The following is a 26,918-nucleotide window of genomic DNA, read 5'->3' on the forward strand; positions in this document are numbered from 1 at the left end:
TTAACACGGCCATTAGTAATCAGCTGACTGGGACGTGACATTCAGCCTACTTTCGTTACAGATCGAGTGGCGTCATGTTAGAGTATGCGTAATCCTGGTAGCAGTTGGTTTTTCCTTTAGTATTCTGGGAATAGTGAAAACGGACGATGATGTAGAACTTCCTGGTTGGTACTGCATAACAGGAACTTAATGGGGACCTGGTCTCAGTTTATATCGAAACCGAACATTGTTTTCATTCATCCATTATTGTTTTGACTGTAGTGTATGCTGAGACGCCGTTTTAACATGGTAAGTATCACACACACACTGAACACATAATGTTTTCATTATTTGAGGAAATGGACACAGTTATGTAGCATTTATTGATTGATTGTGACAAACAGGAAGAGGGAGGGGCAAGATTGCTCAGTGAGACCTTTCATACTAAACATCGAATTGGAGCACTGCATTTATCCATGTTTTGTTTGTCTGAGAGACTATTATCACAATGGTGAGTCTATCTGTCTGCCTGTCTCTCTCTCTCTCTCTCTCTCTCTCTCTCTCTCACACACACACACCACAGGAGTCTGACGGTTTGTCAATAAAATACGGAGAAATCTCTGACAACATGAAATCACTTTACTGGTAATATAAATGAACGTTTATATTACCGATAAGGTGATTTCATGTTGCCAGAGATTTCGCCGTACTTTACTGATAAAACGTCAGACTCCTGTGCACACACACAATACTAGCAGATAATATTTTGGATTCAAGTCACAAATCATAGACATATAGGGACAATGGAGACCTACTGCCCGATATAACATCGCTGTAATGGGTGTAATGTACGTATTATACATGTATCACAGGTGATCATAGTCCTACAGTGTAAGATGTCTCAGATGCTATTAATGTTTTGGTAGCACCAAAACAAAACTATAGTGTGATACGTTTTAAGTTGAAGGACTAAGGTGATCACAGCATAACATTCCACATGAATTTACTGAAATCAATTAAAAATCATCAATCCCTCCGGTCTCTTTCTATCCCCTTTGGTCGATGGGAGTGAGGAATCCATAGTAGGAATGTACAGGTAGGGATGCTTAGTTATGTACCATAGTAAATTTACATTTATACTAGTCATATAGTTCTGATTAGTGTGAAAAATATATAGTGATGCACCTACTTTGCATATATAAATATTTCAATGTGTGGTGTGTTTTTATGTCGTCTCATTTTGTGTGTAAATTCAGTCACTTATATTAAAATGTTGATCGATAGTACTGTCATGTCCCAGCAAAGGTTATTAAAGTGAGTCGCAGTCGCGTACGTTAAATCTGTCGAGAACCACACCTATGTATCAGTTTACATTTATAAACAAAATGCTTGCAATCAAGCAGGTACCGAAGTCCCCACGCCTATGTACCAATTTACATTTATAAACAAAATGTGTGCAGTCAAGCAGGTACCGAAATCCCTGGCTTATCCCAGTACATACTATCTCATTGTTGGATGGTTTTTATTTTGTTTAGATTGCGTTTGTGTTCAGACTGGCAGTGTTGCTTGAATCTGTATAATCTATATTACATCACCTCCGTCTAGACTTGTTATTACCTGTTTATTTTCATATTCCTATGTTTTGCGTTTAATTTGCACGACTGAGTCATGTGGCGGTCTAAAGGTACATAACATGCTAGTGTCAGCATTAATTACTACATGTATATGGAATTAACTGACCTTAATAGTTCTTTAGCTGCCCCCACCTCCATGAACGCCGATATTTTCTTTTTTTATAAGTGTACGGTAACATATTTCTGCTATAAATGCTTATTAGCTGATGTTTGATAGTGTTACATTATTGTTTGTACAATTTTCTCATATTTTCTAGTTTCCTTCTTCATTGTTTGGTAATCCTTTTCCTTAAAAATAATTATTGTTATTGTGGAGAGAGCTCAGAATAAGCTTAGCTTGCAGCGTAATCCACTATATCTTATTTTGGCTTCTGCAAATAAGTGACATTTAAATAAAGTGCCCCACTATTTAGAGTGCAGGACGTACAACCAAGGGTATGGGCTTGAATCCTGGCCGGATCAGTCCTCTCGTTCAACTAGACGTCTCGAGTGACTTCACTGGATCTTTGCTACACTAGGGTATAATAAACGTCTGTGCAAAGATAGTAGTTATTTTAGAGTGAACGCGAGTAAAATTGCAGGAAATGGATTTTTTTTAATTGTTTCCCCATCCATGAAATGAATCCAAATTAAAGATTTATTTTTACTGCCACGGTTATAATTGATAAAAGTTTGAAGGCCCATGTTAAGAATGATGCTGTTGAAATTATATCACCTGTTATATATGGCCTTCATCACCGTTGCGTACTCCAAAATCTTAGCTTTGCATAGCCACTTTTGCAACAGATAGGATGGGTCGTTACAGTTAACTAGTGCGGACATAATTTATAAGATTAATACGCACCTTAATGATACCGCCGAGAGAGATAGGGATACACAGTCGAATGCTTGAGCTAAATATCAGTACCAAATTTATTAAGCTACGCAAAGCGTAGCTTGAAATATTAGCGTTTATTCTTTATTTAGGTCGCGCGGGTAAGGAGGGAAGTGTCCTCCCTTGTAGTTATTATATATAGTTCATGTATGACAAATCAATTGTAAGCGACGATACGAGCCCCTGTGGTTTTCTCGGGTTCTTCCTCCACCATAAACTGGCCGCCATGCTAAATCTTGTGTAGAAAATGGCGTCAAACCCTATAAAACAACAACTAGTGTTCTAAGTTTGGCTGTAACCCAGGGCCTGGACACACATACGATCTTCTCTGTTTTCAAGGAACATTTTTTTCTTCTTCAAATGTAGTAGTTAGATTGTGTTTTTGTGGGCTTAACACCGTTATTCAGCACACGACACTGTATGCATGGTGTCTTTTACAGTGTTGGAGAAAGAACTCGGCAAATTCCTGAAAAGAAAACCCCATTGATTCGCAGGCAGCTATTGGCTTTCTCACATACACACATAGGCTGAGCCGAGACTCGAATCCATGTGGACAAAAATGAGATGTCAGTATCTGACCATTAGCTCACCTGGTAGTAGTTAAAACATATTTTATATTGTTCGGCTTACTCTAGTATGCCTCTTTTTTGCGATCTTTTAAATATTGGTAAATGCGCTAGCTGTAGATCTCCTTCCATCCAAATTTCTTTGCTAAACATAATTTTTTTTCGACAGTTTTGATTCGTGGGCGATAGATGTATAGTAAAGGCGCAAGCTACAACACCATGGTCACTACACAGGTCAGGTGATATATGAACTTTGTATTGAAAGATTACAATCTATAACATCATGGTCACTAAACCGGTCAGGTGATAAATGAACTTGCTTAGAAAAATAACAATCTATAACATAACGGTCACTAAACCGGTCAGGTGATAAATGAATAGAAAACTAACAGTCTATAACATCATAGCCACCCGTCAGGTGATATATATGTACTTGTATAGATAGAGTACAACTTATAACATCGTCGTCGCTAAACTGGTCAGGTGAATGAATTTATCAAAGTGGCCAGGTATTGACGACTAGGTAGTGAGTGGAATTGTCCATTCACGACAATTTCATGTCTAAAGGAGACCAGTAGTTACAGGAAACAAATGATCGAGTTAAAGTTAGTAGCAATCTATACTTAGCTCTGATCGTCATAGATCAGAAGAGCTAATAGGATAGGACAGTGTTTCGTCTCACGTCCGGCATTTGTTCGTGGGTTAGCACACGTTTGTTTTCGCTACTCCCACTACAGCGCATTGCGACGGAACTTCACACACATTCAACCAATGATCTTGCTGATCCTTAATGAAAATAGTTTTGCTCGTACATCCAGCACAGCCGCCACAGCGACCATCTTGAAAATCTTTTTATCGCCAACTCCCTCAGAATACATGAGCTGTCACCAGCTGACTTATTATGATACCAGCGTGGTCCTAAAGAAAACAATGCCAATTCTTACTAACATGGTCCTAAAGAAAACAATGCCAATTGTTACCAACATGGTCCTAAAGAAAACAATGCCAATTGTTACCAACATGGCCCTAAAAAAAACAATGCCAATTGTTCATCCAACGTGGTAGCCACGACAGCTGACTTGAAATCTTTCTGTCACTATTTCCCTTAAATGATAGTCTTATTTACATGAACTTTTAAATAAAATGTTTTCTGTTGATGTCTGCTTGGTTCTAAATAAAACTGATGCCTCCATAATGTCCACCACAGTAACTTCTTTTAAAATATGTTGTTTATTCTATAATAATATCAGAGATGGTTTCAGCAATCAGCATTTAAAAGGAAGAAATGGTTTCAATTTGACATTCGTGGAAATTATTTTCGCCCAGTAGAGTGTCAGTCCAGTCGATTGTTAAATGTACCGAGGGTATATACGTGTAATTTTTAATTAGTGTCCCTTGCTGGGTGCTTTACAAAACGCCACGCTGGAAATTTTCCTTGCCGATTTAGAATTTGTCATTTACGTCTTTTTTTTTTTCTTTCTCTAAACTATTGCTTATGTGTTAAAACTAATTAAACGAACTCGAATCTCTTGTAATACGAAGATACTTTGAATTTTTTTATATATATTTTTATTATTATTTTTACAATGTTATGAAATGTAGAACTAGTGTGGTTTACAAAGTATGTACTATGAACGTTCTTCGCTGGCCCCTCAGCAAATTCAGTTTATTGGTTATACGGGACCGACCTATTAGGGTTTTTTGGAGGGGGGGGGGATTGGTTTAGAAAAATCGCCGGTCCCGTTGAAAAATAAAATTGTTTCGATTTTGTAGTGAATAAGAAAGAACAACTAATTATATTCATCATATTATTTTTAACAAAAAATAAATAATATATATGGGTTATTTTCACAGACGTCACGATTGAGTACGCAAATACCCACAATGCAAGGCGCGCGCACCTGAGTCACCATTTTGAGTCCCTAACAAACCTTTGTCAACATTAGTCACCATGTATATTCAAGATAATGATCTGATTTAACTGTCTATAAGGACATTTACATCATTGAAACGATACATAGACTATACTTGAAATTAAGTGCCCTATAAAACGAAAATAAAAAGCTGGAAGTTCCCTTGCTTGTATCGAAAGACAGAATAGTGAATTTGAACCGTAATCATGTATATTGCTATCAAATAGAAAATGAAATGCAGTTATTTTTTTTTACAAACAGACAATATTGACATTTTTAAAAAGTGTTTCATACCATATCCCTTAGCTTGTCATCTTGAAAGAGTATTTCCGGACAATGATTTTCGGGATACAATATCAGTTACGAATTAAAATTTCATAGCATGTGTTTCATGACAGAACTTTTATGTACAAATACTTTTCGCGACAACATGTGTTTGTGCCAAAGACAGTTGACAAACCAATTTAATTAGTATGGTCACATATTGTATTTGTTGTGGAGATGATGGACGTAGGATAACACTGAATGAAAGCGATAGCCGTTCAAAGACGTTTCATCTCCAGTGTATTCAAACGAAACACGTGCCTAGCAGAACATGAGACTTTGGGTCGAATGTCAAAACGAAGTATTCCTCAGATGCTTTTAGAAATATGAAATTATATATTAACAATTAACTTTTTAATTTTAACGATAACCAAATGATTGATTTCAGCCTATGAAAATTGAAAATCATTAAATGTTTCTGCTTGTTTGTGTATCCATTTGTTTATGCGTTTGTTTATCGATCGACCTATTTGTTTCTGAAAAAATAACAAAGATTGTTGAAATTTAAATGTTTTACTTGAAGAAAACAAGTAGAAAAGTCACGCATTCGGTCTCGTGCGGTTGACATGCACAAAAGAATGTGATGTGTTATTATATTCTTGCGCACAAAAACGATACGTGCCTTCGTAATTATGCGGGAAGAACAATGTTCTTAGGTGCCCGTTTGTGGGGCTAGGGACTCAAAATGGCGGAGATGGAAGTACACACGTTTTGTGACGTCACGTGAAAACAACGGATTGGTTCGAGATACCCCCCCCCCCCCAAGTGGTCCATCCCAAATTCATCACTGCCCGTTAATGTTTTCATACATGTATTTTATGTTTTCTGCTGCGGACCGCTCCGGTGGCCTAAATGGTCAGAGCGTTCGCTTCATGTGGGAGTTCGCCGGTTCAAACCCCGGACGACCCATACTGAAGACTTGTATATATAAAAAGTGTAATAGCAGTTGCCTCGCTTGGTGCGCAGCATGAAGAAGTTATTGTTAGGACTGGTCGGCCTGGTGTCAGGATAATGAGGGGTGGGACATCATGTTATATGCCGCAGTGCTAGATAGCTCTTTGAACTGCAGACGCCTGTAGGCATCATAGTGATACGTCCGTCCGCTGCGTTAGGAATGTGACATCATCTAGGGCAATTGCGGCAGCCTTATATGTCACATATGTATTTGGTTGTCTATCATCGGTCAAACACGGGTCGGCAACACTTGTCAAGCTTAACGCCTCAGGCATAATTGCGCAACATTTCAGGCAGTCAGCTATGCGGTCTTTGAATCGCCGATTACAAACTCAGGGGCCTTGGCGGGGTATTTCCAGCCAGGATATTCTTGTTTTCATAACAATTTAACGCGCCATCACCCCCACTCCTCCCTCCCACTTACCCACAAAAATGAAACTGTCGGTTCCTTACCGAATGGCGGCTGGATATATCTATGTGGAGAGTAAGGATGAAAATACACAGTACAATATAAACTTCATTGATTTCCGTGGAATGTGATGGCTTCAAATGAACATAGTGTATCTTGAAAACTAGAGAATGATTGTCAAAATTCAAAGATACTTAATGAAAGTAAACGTGCCCCTGTATACAAGGATTCCGGTTGGGAGAATATATTGCAATCAAGCTATATTATTATTATTATTATTATTATTATGTGTACTTGTATGTATGATATATATGTTGTTGTTGTTGTGGGGTCTAACGCCATTTTTCAGCACACGATAGGCTATACATGGCGGCCAGTATTAATGGTGGAGGAAGAACCCGGGAAAACCCATGGAAAGAACCATCGACCGACGAGAAGCTACTGGCAGACTTTCTCACGTACCCACATTGGCAAAATCCGAGACTCGAACCCACGCAGACAGAGGTGAGATGGCAGTGATCCGTAACGGAGAGCGCTTTAGGCCACTCGGCCTTAGCCCCCATATATATGTTCCTTTATGTTTACAATGATTTTACTTTATACTTATATTTTAATTTAGTGGTATGGACTTTGTAGCCTGAAAAAAAGAATTCTTATCTTATCTTATTTCATGATTCTCGACATATGAGTACATAATACCATCTGAGATGATGTAGACATGCCAGACATGTGGATGTCCAGATAAGCTCTCTCGATCACTGTACATTAGCTGTTTAAGGTCAATCCAATCATCGTTAGCCAAAGTTCCGATATGTTAATCCTATCTACATCTTGTCTGATCAAGCATATTTTTATGTGCTTCGGGTTTGTTAATTTCGTTGGACACGGCGACAAGCCACTGTATCCAAATAAGTTGTTCAGATCTGAACACTGTTCCTACATGATCGAGACAAAGGGAGCATATAACTTCAGTGGACTCATAAATAAGCAAATACACCTGCAATGGCGTCTCTTTGTCGCTTAGTCATACTTTCGATGTTAATCTTAAAAAGTATCCCTTAGAAATCAATTGCCTCCACCATTTTCGGCCGAAATATAATGCACCACTGTTATACGCTATTGGTTAGTTGGCATTACATACTAAGAGAGGCAACTCATTAAATTCAAAAGATATCGCTAGAACAAAGCACTAAAATATTTGCTTGATCCGCCAAGGTGTATATAGGGTTAACATATCGGAACCTTGGCTAGCGAAGATGTGTAAATCCTACAGATCATATGTCAGGATATTTGTGTCTCGCAGAAATGGCATAAGTGGTTCGAATTACCCCCTCTATAGCACTTGAACTTGGATATCGCTTCTAGTCCATACATTTTGTTGGTACTGAACTTTATAGTGTGTCCAAATCCTAATAAATCATATGTTACTCTAAAATATCTTGGAAGATGAACTCATCGGGAAGTTCTTCCCTTACGTTATCTTTCGTTTTTTTAGATGCTGGACTGTAAACAAAACAACGTGCAATGGGTCATATATTTATTCTTCGGGACCAGCAGCAGTTTCACATTACTCACTGTGCATTGTTGGCAAAATACAGACGGATAACCACACAGTAGCGCTCATATTTTACAGAATAAACAATTTCCTTTAAATCAATAACAATAATACCTAAATCTATCTAACTCATGCTTCATCACAATTTGATGCAGCGAATTGCATATGCTGTTTCTTTCTTGACTTGACGGAAACGATCGATGATGTTTCAATTATTATGTTCGGTTTTGGCTCATTAACAACTATGCTGTGGTTGTTTTATTGAGAGAGACAGAGAGAGAGAGAGAGAGAGAGAGAGAGAGAGAGAGAGAGATTATGAAACTAGAAGCGATACCAACCACCAGAATCGGAGTAGATACAATACATTGTTGGCTGCCTCGCTTGGCGGTCTGCATTAAGAGATTAGTGTTAGGACTGGTCGGCCCGGTGTCAGGATAACGTGACTGGGTGGGGCATCATGCTACATGTCTGCGGCATGATGCCCCAGTGCTAGACATGACTATAAACTGCCACAATGCAGACATCGTAGCGATATGACTGAAAAATTGTTAAAGCTACGTTAAAAATCAAAATCACATCACATCACAATACATTGTTGCTTTACTGTGGATTATCTCGCAGAGATCATGAACTGTGAAATACCACTTTGAAGGCGGACAGCAGTATATACAATATAGTTACGTCATCGTTCGGGAATGGGGGCTCCTGAAGGGTAGATAGGTGGCATGTATAATCACCAAAGCCCACAGACCGAAGTAGTTCGAGGTTGATCAGCTTCTGACATCTAATAGCCAGCTACTCAGAAACCTGGGACAGTAGGGTATTTTCTTTTGAAACTTCTTGGAATGATGTTGTTTGCATATATTATAAGAATAGTTGTTTCTATGTTTTGTCTATTTTCGTTGTATCTTAGCTTAATGTCGGGGGGTCAGATTTTGTTTTTGTTTTCACCTGGCGTAAGTTTTGGTTACATGGGTTGAACGGCTTCTGAACTGATTTAAAGCTTTTTCTGAGTCTAGAAAAATACTACTGTATTTCATGGCGAATTGGCAGTATTTGTACAAAGCCATTTGTGTTAGAATGCTTTCTGTCCAATTGGTCTTACTCTTTTAAGCGGTCTTTTTAGAAGTGACTTTAAAGGATGTTCTGCTGTTTCTAGCGATGAATATATTTAAAGATGAATAGGCTTAACGCGTATAAACTTGGAACACCTTATGCGAAGAGTCCTTTTTTAATTTCTGACGCATTTGTTCAAATCTGTTTCATGACTGCTCCGGTGGCCTAGTGGTTAGAGCTTCCGCCTCGGAAGCGGGAGGTCCTGAATTCGAAACCCGGCTGAGTCATACCAAAGACATGCAAAAATGGTACTAACAGCTACCTCGCTTGGCGCTCAGCGTTAAGAGGTTAGTGTTAGGAATGGTTGGCCTGGTGTCAGGATAATGTGACTGGGTGGGACATCATTCTGCATGTCTGCGGCATGATGCCCCAGTGCTAGACATCACTATAAACTGCCACACTGCAGACATCGCAGAGATATGACTGTCAAATTGTTAAAAGATACGTTAACAATCCTAATCAAATCTGTTTCAAGAGTTTTGAGAAGCATACGTGTAAAGTTTTGTTTCGTTTTATATTAATGGTTGCAATATTTGGATCAGCGTCCTTTTTTGTACTGTTGGAAAGCTCTTCATGCCAGGTTGCTGTCTGCAATGTTCTGGTTGAATTTGGTCCAGTGGGTATTGAGTGGTTGTACATAGCACATATTGACGGACGCAAGACAAACGCAGTGTGATATTACATATTATTTAAAAAGAATCCAAAGTGAACGTAATACAACCGAAACTGAACGTTAATTAATCGAAAATGATCTCAAACATGATATTAATACTGAAAATTGGAATGTAAGTGTAACACTATTCAAATGAATGTAATTATAACCCAACACTTTTCAGATGAATGTAAGTATAACCCAACACTATTCAAATCAATGGAAGTATAACCCAACACCTTTCAAATGAATGTAAGTATAACCCAACACTTTTCAAATGAATACTTATTGCGCATGTCATTATAAGGTGCTATCCAAGTAAGTACATTAGTTTGGTATTTTTGTTGACTATGAAACCAGTTACTTACGTAACGGGGCGGCAATTGCTTGAGGCCAGCAGTTCGAAGGTACATAATAAGAACTTGTAGATGTATTTCACGTCTGCATGTAGGACAGCGGATATGTGATTATAATCGAATACAGATGCTTAATGCTTGTGTACATACTCACACGACATATCTCTTATACGTACTTTTAGTTAAGTCATATTAACAGCCTATAACTTGAATTTAATAGTTCTATACCGACTTCACCCTCCACCACCGCAACCAACGTCAAGATTTTATATTTTGTGTTAGTGACGTGTTTCTGCTATAAGTGCTCACCAAATGCTGTTTGGTATTAATACAATTTTGCATGTACAGATTCCTTTTTAATATCCCATCAGCGTTTTAGGTCTATTGGTCAGAGAACAGAGGAGCTTATGGGATGGTTTGCTCGTCGTCTGACGTTCTCACGTTTATTACCCCTATTTCTCCTAACTTCTTGGAGGATAGCCATGAAACTTCACACACACACACACGCGCGTATATATGGTCTAGTTGGTCTTAAATGAAAATGGTGCTGCTCAGACACCTGGTGTACACGTCACATCCGCTATACTTTACCCCCTTTTCTTTATCCAGGATGAATGGCATTATCATTATAGGGTTTTCGTTAAAAGCCTTTTTATGATGTCTAGCTGGGCTTTTTGAACACGGTGCCGATCTGATATTTAATATGGTCGCCACGGCAGTCATCTTGGAAATAGTGTTATCACTAGTCTCCTTGAATGGTTGGTCATATTAACATGTTTTTTTTTTTTTTTTTTTTTTTTTTACCAGAGGACTTGTTATTGAGCTGCCATGGCTACTACGTTGGTCATAAATAAAATGGTGCAGCAAGTTGGGCACTACGGCCGACACATCGGCCAACATCAAAATCTTGTAATTGCAACTTCTGGGGAATGGGTCATTTTGACACGGGTTTTCTTTGAAAGACTTTTTATAATGTTGGTTTGGACATAAATGAAATTGGTTCCCATCAGACATCGAACATGGCCATTATGGCAGCCATCTTTAATATCTTATGGCTACATCTCCTGAACGGAAAGTGATGTCATTATGGTGTTTTCACCAGGTGACTTTATAACGACAAGCAGATCCATAATAAAAAAGGTGCCGATATGTCAACCAGTACGACCACCAATGCAACCATCTTGAACACCCTGTTATCGCTATTCATTCCGAACGAAAAGTCATACGAACACGGAACTTTCACCGGCAAGACATCCTACCATGGCTACTTCCGAATGAAAATGGTGTTGGCGGGCTTCTAATACGGCCGGAATGGTTACTGTATTGAAAATCTTCAGTAACTATTCGTCAACGGAAAGTCATATCGACTTAGGGTTTTGACCAGAGGAGTTCTTACAGTGGTGCCGATCTGATCTCTAACACGGCGACCTGATTTTATATTATGAGAATTGTGTTCTTGCTCTCTTCCTAGACCATTGGTCAAATGGACATTGGGGTTCTCACCAAAAGACTGCTTAGTATGATAAATTGGTCCTAAATGAAAATGGTGATGATCTAACATCCAGTATGGCCAAAATGGCGACCATGTTGAAAATCTTTTTATCACGACTTATCTTGAACGGACGGTCATATTTACAGTGTTTCAACAAAAGACTTTTTTGATGTCTAGTTGGTCCTAAATGAAAGTGGTGCCGATATTACATCCAATATGTCTGCTAAAGCGGCTAATTTGAAAATCTTGTTATTGCATAATACTATCAAATATGTTTTCAACACTTAGCAGTTACAAATATAAAATGGTCTTAAGTCGAACTTTTGGAAATTTTGTTCGGTCAGTAGAGCTTCAGTCTGTTCAAGGGACTCTTGTTTCGGTGTTCCCAATCCAATGTCTTCATTAGTCTGGTCAGCCACATTATCAAAGTGTAGATTATTGCTATGGCTGAGAGAGAGAGAAAGAGATTAGCTTAAACTTGTTGCACAGTCCCCTTTATCTCTTGCTCAGTTTTTATGTATTTTCCATGATAATAACTGCTACTGTTTAAGTCAATCGCTTTTTAAGTATACTTTTTAAAGAAAACGCCTATCATGCTGCATATCTGTTTAAAGACGTACGCTTGCATATATGTATGTGTGTGTGTGTGTGTGTGTGTGTTTATGTATGTACGTACGTATGTATGTATGTATGCGTATTTATGTAAACATGTCACTGCAGACAAAATAAAGTATTATTCTTAAACAAGCTGTGTATATAACACTCACTCACTGTATGAAATGGCTTTTGGATAGAGTATGGTCTATCAGTTCATAGCTAAATATTAGAACGGGGTCGTTAGTTAGTTCATCTGTCAGTAATTATCAGAATATTTATCACCATTATCTAAATTATGCACATCTTAGGGGACGATAATGATGTAATGCAATAGTTTTATTACAGTTATATACGATTCGAAATTTGGAAGGATTTCGCGTAGTTACCATCCACTCATCGATCCCCTTTATCACATGTATTAATTTACTAAACGCTTCTCGCATATTCTTTTTCACTATAATGTACGAATGTAATTTATGACAAAAGAATTGATCGGCATAATTTAGGTAGCGTAGTTCTTGATTCTCTTTACTGTTTGTTTTTAGTTATTATTATTATTATTATTATTATTATTAAGAGTAGTTGTAGTATCTATAGTAGTAGTAGTAGTAGAAGAAGAAGAAATAGAAGTTTTAGTAGCAGGGAAATGGTACGAGCCCCTATGTGCAATTACATACTAAAAATAAAATTACTTAATATCTCATATACAGAATATAGACGTATTTTATTTTGGTTTTAAAAAAAAGTATCATTACATTAAACATGGGAACAGTGAAGTAATAAGCATATTGTTTGTTAAGTTTATTTCTTATCGAATGACAGAAAGCTGTCTTGTTTCCTTTTTATTTGAGTTCCGTTACATTTTGCAGTTCTTGTGTTTGTTTTTTTATGGGAGTTTTGTTTCATAAGTATAAATACCGGGTACAAGCTGAAATTTAAGAATGTGTACGAGATGCATTATACAAAACGGTTTGTCAGTGAATAAATACACATAAATGTAAGTCATAATTTGTAGACTTGTAGGGAATAAATTTGTTTAAACATACATACATACATACATGCATTTGTCCATTATATATATATATATATATATATATATATATATATATATATATATATATATATATATATATTCTCCTTTGTAGACCACGTTTGATGTTAGTGTCAGAAATCCTATCACACGAAGCTTCACCACTTATGAAATTGCAATAGAAGTAAGTATTTACAAATTTTTTTTAAAATTAATAAAATTCACACACAATAAATGTGGATTGAATGGAAGGATGAATTGATTGATAAATGGATGGATGTTGCTGAATGGATCGAATAGGGGATATACCAGTTTGTATACCTAATTACTGTAGTGTGTTGAGCCTGCATTCATCCTTATATGTGTACGTAATTGTATTTCCATGACTGTCTGTAGGCCTATACCAAATGAATGTAGTGTGTTGAGTCTGCATGCATCCTTACATGTGTATGTATGTCCATAACTGTCTGTATACCTAATTACTATAGTGTGTTGAGTCTGCATTCATCCTTACATGTACATGTAATTGTATGTATGTGCCTGTCTGTATACCTAATTACTATAATGTGTTGAGTCTGCGTTCATCCTTACATGTGTATGTATGTCCATGACTGTCTGTATACCTAATTACTATAGTGTGTTGAGTCTGCATTCATCCTTAAATGTTCATGTAATTGTATGTCTGTGCCTGTCTGTATACCTAATTACTATAATGTGTTGAGTCTGCGTTCATCCTTACATGTGTATGTATGTCCATGACTGTCTGTATACCTAATTGCTATAGTGTGTTGAGTCTGCATTCATCCTTACATGTACATGTAATTGTATGTCTGTACCTGTCTGTATACCTAATTACTATAATGTGTTGAGTCTGCGTTCATCCTTACATGTGTATGTATGTCCATGACTGTATACCTAATTACTATAGTGGGTTGAGTCTGCATTCATCCTTACATGTACATGTAATTGTATGTCTGTGCCTGTCTGTATACCTAATTACTATAGTGTGTTGAGTCTGAATTTATCCTTACATGTGCATGTAATTATATGTTCATGTCTGTCTGTATACCTAATTACTATAGTGTGTTGACACTTAATTCATCCTTACATGTACATGTAATTGTATGTCTGTGCCTGTCTTTATACCTAATTAATTTAGTGTGTTGAGTCTGCATTCATCCTTACATGCACATGTAATTCAAATTGTATGCCTATGCCTGACTGTATACCTAATTGCTATAGTGTGTTGAGTCTGCATTCATCTTTACATCTACGTGTAATTGTATGTCCATGCCTATGTATATACATGATTACTGTAGTGTGTCGACTCTATTTATATTGATATGTGCATGTGTAGATTGTATTTATGTTGATATATGCATGTGTAGATTGTATTTATATTGATATATGCATGTGTACACTGTATTTAGATTGATAAATGCATGTGTATACTGTATTTAAATTGATATATGCATGTGTATACTGTATTTAAATTGATATATGCATGTGTAGACTGTATTTATATTGATACATGCATGTATAGACTGTATTTATACTGATACATGCATGTGTAGATTGTATTTATATTGATATAGGCATGTGTACACTGTATTTAGATTGATATATGCATGTGTACACTGTATTTAAATTGATAAATGCATGTGTATACTGTATTTAAATTGATGTTTGCATGTGTATACTGTATTTAAATTGATATATGCATGTGTAGACTGTATTTATATTGATACATGCATGTGTAGACTGTATTTATATTGATATATGCATGTGTAGACTGTATTTAGATTGATACATGCATGTGTAGACTGTATTTATATTGATACATGCATGTGTAGATTCTATTTATATTGATATATGCATGTGTACACTGTATTTAGATTGATATATGCAGGTGTACACTGTATTTAAATTGATAAATGCATGTGTATACTGTATTTAAATTGATGTATGCATGTGTATACTGTATTTAAATTGATATATGCATGTGTAGACTGTATTTATATTGATATATGCATGTGTAGACAGTATATCCATGCCATTCTCAGTGCATATGTACTCTAGTTTGTCTGAAGTCAATTTTTTTTCTCTCTGTCTTGGTGTTTGAACAACAGAGCAAGAAGAAACATGCATACATTTTAACATCTGTTTGTACAGAAGTATGTATGTAATTACATGAGTTTTTAGGTAGGTAGATAAGCAGAATCATAAAGTACAGCATTATAAGCACTTATGTGTGGGTGCATGTGTGAGTGTGCATGTTTGGGTGCATGCATGCATTATAAAAAAATTTTCTTCTCACTTTTCAGACATCAGATCCGGCATTTACCTTGAAGAGATCCTATGCTAGACGCCGTTATAGTGAATTCTGCTGGCTTCGCAAGATACTTCAGTTTCATCATCCAACATGGTAACCCTCTCTCCTTCATTCTTTTGTATATCATTTAACCTTGTATCACTCTCTTCATTCTTTCTTACATTATTCAACTTCATAACCCTCTCTCCTTCATTCTTTCTTTCATCATTTAACCTGCTAATTCTTTCTCTTTCAAGCTTTTTTGTCTCTCTGTCCATTTGTTGTGGCCATCACTTTGTTTTAAAGTTAAAGTGTGTAATCTTTGAAAAGTGTTAAGAATTCAACTTTTTTGAAAGATAAAGTTTGGTCTGCTCTACCTCATTCTTTCTTCACCATGTTGTTATGGGGATATGATGTTTTGTCTTCACCATGTTGCTATGGGGATATGATGTTTTGTCTTCACCATGTTGTTATGGGGATATGATGTTTTGTCTTAACCATGTTGCTATGGGGATATGATGTTTTGTCTTCACCATGTTGCTATGGGGATATGTTTTGTCTTCACCATGTTGCTATGGGGATATGATGTTTTGTCTTCACCATGTTGCTATGGGGATATGATGTTTTGTCTTCACCATGTTGTTATGGGGATATGATGTTTTGTCTTCACCATGTTGCTATGGGGATATGATGTTTTGTCAATGTGAGCTACATGCTTAAGTTCACGGACAGTGAACTTTATTTGAGATAGAGAAAGAAAAAAAGAGAGAGTGAGATAGTGAGAGAGGGTGCATGCTATTGTTGCAACAGAATCACAACTTGGAATGTTTTACCCAATTATGGTTGTTTTATTTTTATAGTTCTTTGAATCTTTTTAACTTACGTAAATACATCATTCTTTTATTTTTAGTGCAGTACCAGAACTACCGCCGAAGCAAATATTCGGAACTACTGATATAAATTTTATTATTCACAGAATGAAAGCCCTTGAAAGCTGGATTATAGAGTAAGTTTCACTTTGTCATCATCATTAACATCATAGTCATCATCATCAGTCATCAGAAATTCATTATAATCATCTTCCTTATCAAGTAGTACCTACTTACATTATGGTTATTTGTCCTAATGCACATACCTCTAAGAGACAACTGTATGTGGAGGTAGGTTCCATTGTTCCACATTCATCATCATTATTGTTCATGTAATTGTGAACACATTTGTTAATGTATTCATCCTTGTTATGTTCGTGTTTATTTAAATATGAGTTTACTTCATCAATTATGAATAATCAGTTTTATAATATATCTTACCTGTAAATGTATATTTTACATCTTACATGTAGATGTATACTTTATCTCTTACCTGCAAATGTATACTTTATATCTTACATTTAGATGTACATTTTACATCTTACATGTAGATGTATACTTTATATCTTACCTGTACATTACATCTTACCTGCAGATGTATACTTTATATCTTACCTGTATATATATACTTTACATCTTACATGCAGATGTATACTTTATATCTTACATGCAGATGTATACTTTATATCTTACCTGTAGATGTATACTTTATATCTTACTGTAGATGTATACTTTATATCTTACCTGTAGATGTATACTTTATATCTTACCTGTAGATGTATACTTTATATCTTACATGTACATTACATCTTACCTGCAGATGTATACTTTATATCTTACCTGTATATATATATACTTTACATCTTACATGCAGATGTATACTTTATATCTTACATGTAGATGTATACTTTATATCTTACCTGCAGATGTACACTTTACATCTTACATGTAGATGTATACTTTCCTTTTGACTGGCATTATGCTGCCAGTATTGTGCTGCTTGATCTTGAACCCACATTTACACATGCACACGCACACACAGATACATGTGCACACAGACACAAACACACAGACAGACAGACACACACACAGACACACATATTTGTAGCATCATTACTTTTATCTTTTACCTTTAATTCATTTTTGGAAGGGTTTATATTCATAAAGTTTTATGTAATTCTTTCTATTTACATTTTTGAACCTAGCATTTAATCAGCACCCTATAGCCTTTATTTTGCTGACATGCCATTAATCCATAATCCATTGATCCATCCATTTTCATTATTGAGTGTTTTGGCTTGTTTTTACTAGTTTTGTCCATTAGAGGATATAACTCTTTATTCCCTGCCCATTGAAGGTGGTTGGGATGTATAAACTTGTTCTGAATGGCTTACGGAAGAAGATGACTGTTTGGATGTGGAGGCCAACCCTCCTGCCTTACTTAAACTTACCAATAACAAAGATATCGTGATCCAAAAAGCCAATAAAGGCTTTACCATTGTAATAAGGAATACCGTTGATTATATCAGAAAGACCCTAGACAACTTAATGATGAGACTTGTTATACCACAATGAAGAAGATATGACAGAAATACACCATATTATGGTGAAAAATCTTGTAATACAAATTCTTGACAAAGGGGAATTAGTTGATAAGAGTTTTCTTAACCTAATCAGTGACAAAATCCATACTCCAGGGTTTTATCGCCTTCCTAAAATACATAAATGCCAGGAAAAATCCTTCGAAGACCAATTATCAGTGGAGACATTTCATCAGCGAAAAAAATTAGTAGCCTCGTTGATGAACACATCAAACTATTCGTAAAATTGATACTTTCCTATATCAAGGACACAACTGACTTTATCAGTAAGGTTCAAGCGATTCACAATTTAACAGATGAATTCTTGGTCACAATGGATGTCACCTCTCTGTTCACCAATATAAAGAATCATGAAGGTATAACCTCTATAGCTAGAACCCTAGCTTTAAATAAACCATATTATCATCTGTCTAATCATAGCATCTTGACTTTTTAAATTGGTATTGAATTTCAACAATTTTACTTGCAACGACACCCATTATCTACAAATTGGTGGAACTGCAATTGGAACAAAAGTGGCCCCATCATACGCCAATATTTTTAGGGGTGAGCTTGAATGGAAAATGCTAAAATCAGCGTCCTGTAAACTGTACATCTAATCTGATGATATATTTATGATATGGATTTTAGGTGTAAACTGTACATCTAATATGATGATATATGTATGATATGGATTGGCTGTGAGATGGAATTAAATAAATTCCACCCATACTGTAACAGTTACCATAAAACTATTAAGTTTGCAATGGAAGATTCAAAGGACAAATCACATTCCTAGATACTAGTTATTCATGAAAATAACACAATAACATTTGATTTATACTGTACACCTAAGGATAAACATTGTTATCTATACTGATTCCTAACATCCATACCATTGTAAAAAATCAGGTCCATTTAGTCAATTATTAAGAATTAGACGAATTAACAACTGCACTTCGAAAACATGCCTCCAATTTAATTAAATTTTATGAAAGAAGCAGCAATCCAACTGCCATTCTAACAGAGGTTTTTTCAGAAAGCAAGCTGGCTAGATCGTTGACTGATTAAAAGAAGTTAAGTGTGTTACAATGCGGTACCAGCTATCTTCATATATGACAAAGATAATTATTTCCTCAAACATGCAATAAAAAATCTCTGGCTTATTATCAAACAGTCTACCAGAGATTTTTCAGGATCAACCGATATTTGCACAGAGGATTGGTTATAAGCTCAGTAACCAATTAATAAAGGCTAAGTTTTATAGCAAACACCCAGGCCTTACTTAAATAACATTTGCAAACAAACTGTTCGATTGCGAGAACATTAATTGCAGTTTCTGCAGTAGAATGGACAAATCTAAAATCTTTAAAAAGTTCATTTAATAACCTCAGATATAAATCAAAACTTAGAGGACAGTCTACCACACGTAATGTCATCTTTTTACTCACCTGCATGAAATGTGGTAAACAATATGTACGTGAAACAAGAAAGGAATTCCAAGTGAGAATGAAAGAGCACTTGAGGGATAGCCATAATCATAAAGATTCTCCAGTGTCTAAGCATTTTAATCAATCAGACCACAACATAGATTGTGTTAAATATCAGATAATAGAAATTAAATCTGATCCAGAGCTCTCCAGTAGCACTATTTTTAGATGGATAACTTATTGGATGTCATATACCAATTACATACTCTACATCCTGTACGGATTAACACCTTGGTCTAAATGGGAGTTCAGTCATTTTTAACTTGTTCTGAATGGCCGTTGTTTCATCTGTCCATCTGTCATGTTTGTTTCTAGAGAATAAGTAAAATGTCCTTTGAGGTTTAATTAAGTGTCCACTTGAATATTAAGGAATCTTCCATGGTAATATTTATTGAAATTGCTACATAAATAAAGTTTGCCAGATGTTATTTATGGAATATTTACAGAACATTTCTAAGAAACCATATTAGATATTTTATTTAACTTGGTACAAGGTTGTAAGGGGCCCTGAGTGGCCAAGTGATCTAAAGTGCTCACTGTTTTGGATCACTGCCATCTCATCTCTGTCTGTGTGGGTTTGAGTCTTGGGCTTGGCTAATGTGGGTACATGAGAAAGCTTGCCAGTAGCTTCTTGTGGGTTGGTGGTTCTTTCAGGGGTTTTCCCAGGTTCTTCTTCCACCATTAATACTGGCTACCGTGAATAGACTATCTTGTGCTGAAAAATGGCATTAAACCCTATAACAAGAAGAAGATTGTAACCTGCTGTTTTAATGCATTGTTTGCTATAAGTAATTATTGAAGGTCAATATTTGCAAATTTTTCAAAATCTTCTCATGAAATTATTCAGGATATTCTAGATATATTGATTAAACTTTATCAACCCCCTCCATTGTGGTATCTTTACCTGTAGCTATACATAAGTTTTGGGGGTCATTATCTTTGTTGTTCCCATAGAAATAAGCTGTAAATATACCAAGTTGCTTTCACAGTATAATCCAAAGCTGTTTAAGACCTTTTTATGAAACAGAGTACCCATATCAAACTAGTGGCTTACTAGATTTTATTGTATTTTGAGTACAGTTCGAGTTCATTTGAAACTTATGATACTGCTTATAATTTGAGTCAGACTGAAAACAACAAAGGTCTTGATCTACCATAGTACAATATGCCTGCAGATCAGGGTCTGTGTTGTTTGTTCTACCTATTACTCATAACAAACTGCATAGACTCAGATCTGCCGGCACATTATGTAATGGCAGATCTGCATCTGTGGAGTTTGCAGTTGGAGTCATCTACAAGTTTGCAGTTGGACTCGTGTAAGCGAGTATAAAAGGTACATATGAATTTCTTTGTCTTGAATTAAGATTTTTAAAAGGATGATGACTTTATTCTAGAAATAAGTTATATATTGCCATATATGATCTTGACTTGACATTCTTTTTTTTGCAACTTATTTTAGTACATTCATAGCATATAACACAATACTTCTATCATGTAACAAATATATGGGCAAGATAGGGCAAGGATAAGATAACTCCATTCTTTTGTTGTTTTTGTATTTTTAATTAACTGGTCAAAAACCAGAGCAACATCTGGTTATTGGTATACCTCTCAAGTGTCTGGTAGTACTAATATGGGGTCTTCATGAAAGCAATTTTTATGGTTTGTCAATGGCCGTAATTTAAATTGCTCATCTGACCTTGCAAAACTAAAATTGTTACTACTACTTCTTCCAAAAGGATGGCTACATCAACATGAGATTTTCATGAAAATACTTACTGAAATATGCAGTGGTGTTAGAATAATAATGATGCAGATATGATCACCAAAATGGCCACGCAGTTGTGAATGAAGCATAAACTGAACCTGCTGGACTGTTATTTGGTTAGTTCAAAGGTCACATTTTACTTTACAGTAAGTCATCAAACAATTTTTCAGCAATGCAACATTCATTCAAGATCTTGCCCTTGACCTTTTCTCAGTTTTATGTGTAATATCTTGTTAGTCTGATAACAAAAATAAATATGGACCTATCGGGGCTTAGTGGTCAGCATGTAGGAATTGTGACCAAAATGGTGTGGGTTCAAATCCTACGACTGGACCAACCATTCCTTCCTCTATTGTTGTCACAATTTTCTAATTAGATCTCTTCAGTTTAACTTTGGTGTTGACATGCCAGCTGTAATTGTCAAGAAAGTAGTTTAAGCTACAGTATTGGTCACTTTCAAAACATGAAGTGCTGGTTGTTTCACAAATCACTGGACAGAGAAAACTTGTATGTTTTGATTGAGCTAGATATTTTAATTACTGTATGTCATGTAATCATCTGTTTATTTGATGTTTTATGGCATATCAAGACATGAAGGTTATGTAAAGCCAAGTGCATTATGGGACTATGCCCTATGACATCAGCTGCTCTAGGTTGATCTAGAGGTATAACTATACCCTGCACCATTAGGTGCTGATCTAGAGGTATAATCTTACCCTGCACCCTTAGGTGCTGATCTAGAGGTAGAATTATACCCTGCACCCTTAGGTGCTGATCTAGAGGTATAATTATAATCTGCACCCTTAGGTGCTGATCTAGAGGTATAATTATATCCTGCACCCTTAGGTGCTGATCTAGAGGTAGAATTATACCCTGCACCCTTAGGTGTTGATCTAGAGGTAGAATTATACCCTGCACCCTTAGGTGCTGATCTAGCAGTATAATTATACCCTGCACCCTTAGTGGATGACCCAGATTTAGAATTATAACCTGTGCCATTAGGTCCTGATCTAGATGTTGAATTATTACCTGTTCTCGTAGGTGTGTGAACCCACCGTGCTAATGACTGAACCATTGTAGCTCTACAGTATTTGAGTGATTGATCTTTGAATTTTACAGTTGTTTTGTGTTACTATTGTTTTAATATATTTCCAGGTTGACCAAGGAACCAATGTTCATATCAGATACAACTGTCCATCTTTTTCTCCAGACAAAATTGCCATGTGGGCAGATAGAAAAGTACCTGAAGGGAGAAATCTCTGAGGAATATATTCAGTCTTTCTGGAAAGCAAGGTAGTATGTCTCTTAGGATTTGTTTGTCCATCTTTCCTCATAGGAATTGTTTGTCCTTTTTTTAAATAGATCTACGGATCTATTTGACTGGTATTTTCATGTATAATTGTGGCAGTAGTTTTCAAGTTCTTGAGACGTAAAACCTTTATACTAATAATATTGATCCATAGGGTAGGTGTGTGTGTGTATGTGTGAGGTTGTGTGTGCAGTTGTATATGTGCATGCGTGTTTGTGTGAGAGAGAGAGAGAGAGATGGGAAAAGGCATTATTTGCTGCTGGTTATAGGTGCTTAAAATTGATTGCTGACCTTAATTTCCATGTGTTTATAAGTCCCAAATCACTAAATAAGTCAGCACAATTGTATCATACTTAGCTCTAATTTTATACTTTGTTTTTTCAGCACTATTGCAGAGGATGATAGTAAGACCAGAGAAAATACAGAGGAGGATAAATCAAGCATAATCAACAGAGACAAAGAGCACAAGGAGGAGCATGAAGCTAAAGATGCAGTGGCACCAAATACAAGTGGAGCCGACAGTGACCTTTCCTTGTCAGGAGGGTCATCTATTGATGACCTGGTCTATGTGTCAGATTTTTCCTCCCATATGAATTCAGGCAGTTCTGCTGAAAGCCTCAAGGTGGCAGAAAAGACAAGGAGTTATTCCCCTTTACAAGAGGTAGATTCAGAGCAAAGCTTGCAGAAATATAGTTTCATTGAGTACAGTGACAAATGTATTGATGTGGATAGGTTCAAAGAAGAGGGTGACCAAATTGAAACAAAAACCTCAGAGAGCAATATGAGTATTTCTAGTGCAAATAAGTATAGTAATGATGATGATAAGTGTAGCAGTGATGATGATAAGGGTAGTTTTGATGCCATTGAGAATGGCAGAGAGACTGCTTTGGATTCTGGTCATGCAGTACTCTACAATTTTGTATAGTGGGATGAATGTTTGATTTGCAAACACTGTATAACACTAAGCTTTCTGACCGTTTTTGATTAGTAGATATTACAGATGTGAAAGTCCTCACTTGATTGTCATGTATCTCCTCTTTTTTCTAAAGTAAAATGCCTGTACAAAAGTTGAGAGATACAGCAGTGTGTCAAGAATGTGTTAAATACAATGTTTAAGAGGCACCTTGCTCTACTTTTCTTCATATTTAAGCAAACTCTAAGCAGAGAGTAATTCAATCAAAAATTAAATTATGGACTGTCTACTTTTCTCTTCTGTACAGATACACTTGGCATAGAGTTTTTCGGCTTTCTAAAGAAATATGCCTGATTGTATAGGTTCTTTTCATGTTAAATTTTTCATTGATTATGTTCATATTTGGTGGTGGTAGTCTGAATTTATAGTGGATCTAGGAGGAGTTGAAGGGCTGGGATATTAAGTCCCCTTTTCCATTTAAAGTATCGAATATATTTAAGTGGAAAAATGATCAGTGTTGCCATTTTAGGAGAAACTAACCAGTCTTTCTCAAACTCTAGCCACCCACACTGACTGAATTTATTTTGCTATAAGAAAGTAATTGCTGTTCCAATATTTTATATTTATGATTTCTCCATTACATGTTTAAATATGTTCATATATATAAGCCGAGTTTTAATGTGTTTATTAGTGCTGTACTTGATGGAGTTAGCAGTCCAATACTAATCATGCCAGGCTAGCTGGCCAGTTATCAAATATTTGGTTTCCCCAGTAAAATTTTGCCGGAAATTAGTGGATTCTAATCAAATTTGGTATACAGCTTTATACTGTATATGCTTCCCAGCCATTTTTTTCATTATTTAGATAAGTTACGGCCTTTGTTTGCTATACTCTTAACTTTGGTTTCTGTATTTTAACTTTATCAAGGATTGTTGGATTTCAGCCAAATGTGGTATGAAGTTCTAGATTGATCAGACCTTTCATGTGTTTAATTTCAGCATTCTCCACTACTTTACAGGAATTATGCCCCTTTATTTCTTTCCACGTCATAATGTCCCCAAGATTTATTGCAGTTCAACAAGCATTTTGTGGAGACATAGAATGAATGAAATTTGCAAAATTCCAGGGCATTTACAGGAATTATGTCACATGGATTCTCATCCCCCTGACTTTGGTTTTGACACTAACAGTTCTTGGATCTCATGGATCTTAAATACAAAATCTAACATTCAATACCTAATCTAACATTAAATGCCTAACATTAAATACCTATCTAAAATCATTATCATTATAAGGTTTTGATAACTCAGGGAGACAAGTTTTCACACCTGAACCTGTTTTGTGCTATAGAGTGTTTTAAATGACTTAAATACGTACAGGATATATATCATTGCATTTGCTTTAAGAGCATTTAATGAATAAAATAAAGGTAAAATATACTTTTGTGGACCCTAAAAACAATCATAGACATACTTGTTGAAAAACTTCAAGAAAATGATGGTACTGAGAAATTGTCAGTTTTAGCTGTACTGGTCCTGGGTTCCCGAGTTTCTGGGTGCCAAAGTAGTATAAAGCAACTGCCTTTACGGATCACTAGCATCTCATTTCTGTCCTTGGAGGTCTGAGGTCTTGGCTTGGCCATCAATAGGTATGTAAGAAAGCTAACTGGTAGCTTCCCATTGGTTGGTGATTCATCCCATGTTCTTCCACCACCAAATATACTTGCCACCATGTATAGCCCTATCGTGTGCTGAAAAATGGCTTTAAACCCACAAACAATCTACTGGTCATAGATAAGAGCATATGGGATGGCCTGTTGTCCATTGTTTGCTATCCATCCATCCATTTGCACAATCTTGTTATCACTGCTGCTAAATTACTTGGAGGTTTACCATGAAATTCTTTACACATTCATCCCAAGATCTAGCTGGTCCCATATGAATAATGGTGCATGACAGACATCCGGCATGGCCACCTCTGTGACCATTTTGAAATCTTGTTATAGTTACTCCTCAATGGAAAGTCAGATCAGCATTGGGTTTTCACCAGAAGAGTTCTTACGATGTCGAGTTTGGTCTGAAGTTAAAATGGTGCCACATAGACTTCAAATAGGGCCACACATAGCAGCCATCTTGGAAATCCTGTTTGAACCTGAAGACTCCTGATTATATTTTATATCTGTTAATGAAAATGTAGCCACACAGACATCAAATGTGACCACCATAGTGAATATCTTGAAAATCTCATTATTACTAATCCTGAATGGAATGTCCCATCACCAGTCGTATTTTTAAGACAATACGCATAATGTTTTTTCGATCCTCGGGGATGATTCCATCCATAAAATGTGGGTTCCCCCCTCCATCCCTAGAATTTGGAATTTTCTATCACAAAATAATCATTTAGGGGAATGTTAACAGATAGGATGGCATCAGTTTTTAAACTCCTGTCCTTTATGACTCAAACTCAGGTGTCTCTTTGTAACAGATAAACACAAAATATAAACAGTACAACAGTAACTTTTTAACTGCAAAACAGTGAAAACAGTTGTGATATTGTCATTGTTTCATATCAACTACACTGTAAAAATTACACACATTAGTATTATTATTATTATTATTCCAAAGCCTGGAATGTTGTAAAATCTGCACCAGAGTAGATATGTTTAGACTGAAATGACTTTTCAGAAGAGAAGTTTCTTAATTTTTTTAAATTCTTTTTTCTTTATATATTTATATGTAAATAATTCTCACATGAGATGAGCATTGTTTTTTGTTCTTTTATTATTATTTTTAATATGGATCTGTGTAATAGTGCAGATCAAAGTTAGTGGTATAATGTTGTTTTTTATGCAAGTTTCCTTGTTTGTAATGGTAGTAGTAGTTGTTGTGTTCTTTGGCATAAAAACACCTTACTTTTCAGCACAAGTCCTTCACGTGAGACAGTGCTGTCAACAAATTTATCATTTTATTCATCCAACACAATATATAGTTTGCCTGAATTGTAATATGATACAATTGTTTGCTACTTAAGGTGGTATTGGAATAAAAGTTCTTACATATGGAATCTTTAATTACTTTCACACTGAATTACAGTTCTGAAGGATTGGAATCTTTTATAACAAATTTACCTTGTTGTAATAACAAGACTTTGTATTGCTATTTATAGCACCCCCCCCCATTACAAAGTCCTATTCATAGGACTGCGACTTGACCAAGAAGATGCAT

General features: G+C 35.9%; 1 protein-coding gene across 4 annotated transcripts; it reads left to right on the forward strand.

Annotated features, from left to right (window-relative positions):
• On the forward strand, positions 1–26,752 carry LOC149792631 (uncharacterized). 4 transcript variants are annotated; one of them, XM_089971261.1, is made up of 7 exons: positions 1–288; positions 3,223–3,287; positions 13,567–13,635; positions 15,776–15,876; positions 16,673–16,768; positions 22,625–22,762; positions 23,163–26,752. In XM_089971261.1, exons 2-7 carry the CDS (start codon positions 3,243–3,245, stop codon positions 23,701–23,703), a joined length of 990 nt encoding a protein of 329 aa, XP_089827387.1. In that variant the 5' UTR covers positions 1–288; positions 3,223–3,242; the 3' UTR covers positions 23,704–26,752. The 4 variants fall into 4 exon arrangements, with proteins under 4 accessions (XP_089827387.1, XP_089827389.1, XP_089827390.1 ...); XM_089971262.1 differs by lacking the exon at positions 1–288 and adding an exon at positions 397–490; XM_089971263.1 differs by lacking the exon at positions 3,223–3,287 and having other exon boundaries at positions 2–288.
• The last annotated feature ends 166 nt before the right edge of the window (positions 26,753–26,918 follow it).

This window comes from Sinohyriopsis cumingii, chromosome 9 (genome assembly GCF_028554795.1).
Source record: "Sinohyriopsis cumingii isolate HCF-2022 chromosome 9, ASM2855479v2, whole genome shotgun sequence".
Classification (NCBI taxonomy): domain Eukaryota; kingdom Metazoa; phylum Mollusca; class Bivalvia; order Unionida; family Unionidae; genus Sinohyriopsis; species Sinohyriopsis cumingii.

Coding starts and splice junctions, on each gene's coding strand:
- LOC149792631 (XM_089971261.1), top strand. CDS start 3,243: ATGTATAGTAAAGGCGCAAGCTACAACACCATGGTCACTACACAG. Junction 13,636..15,775: donor CTTATGAAATTGCAATAGAA/GTAAGTATTTAC, acceptor CTCACTTTTCAG/ACATCAGATCCGGCATTTAC. Junction 16,769..22,624: donor CTTGAAAGCTGGATTATAGA/GTAAGTTTCACT, acceptor ATATATTTCCAG/GTTGACCAAGGAACCAATGT.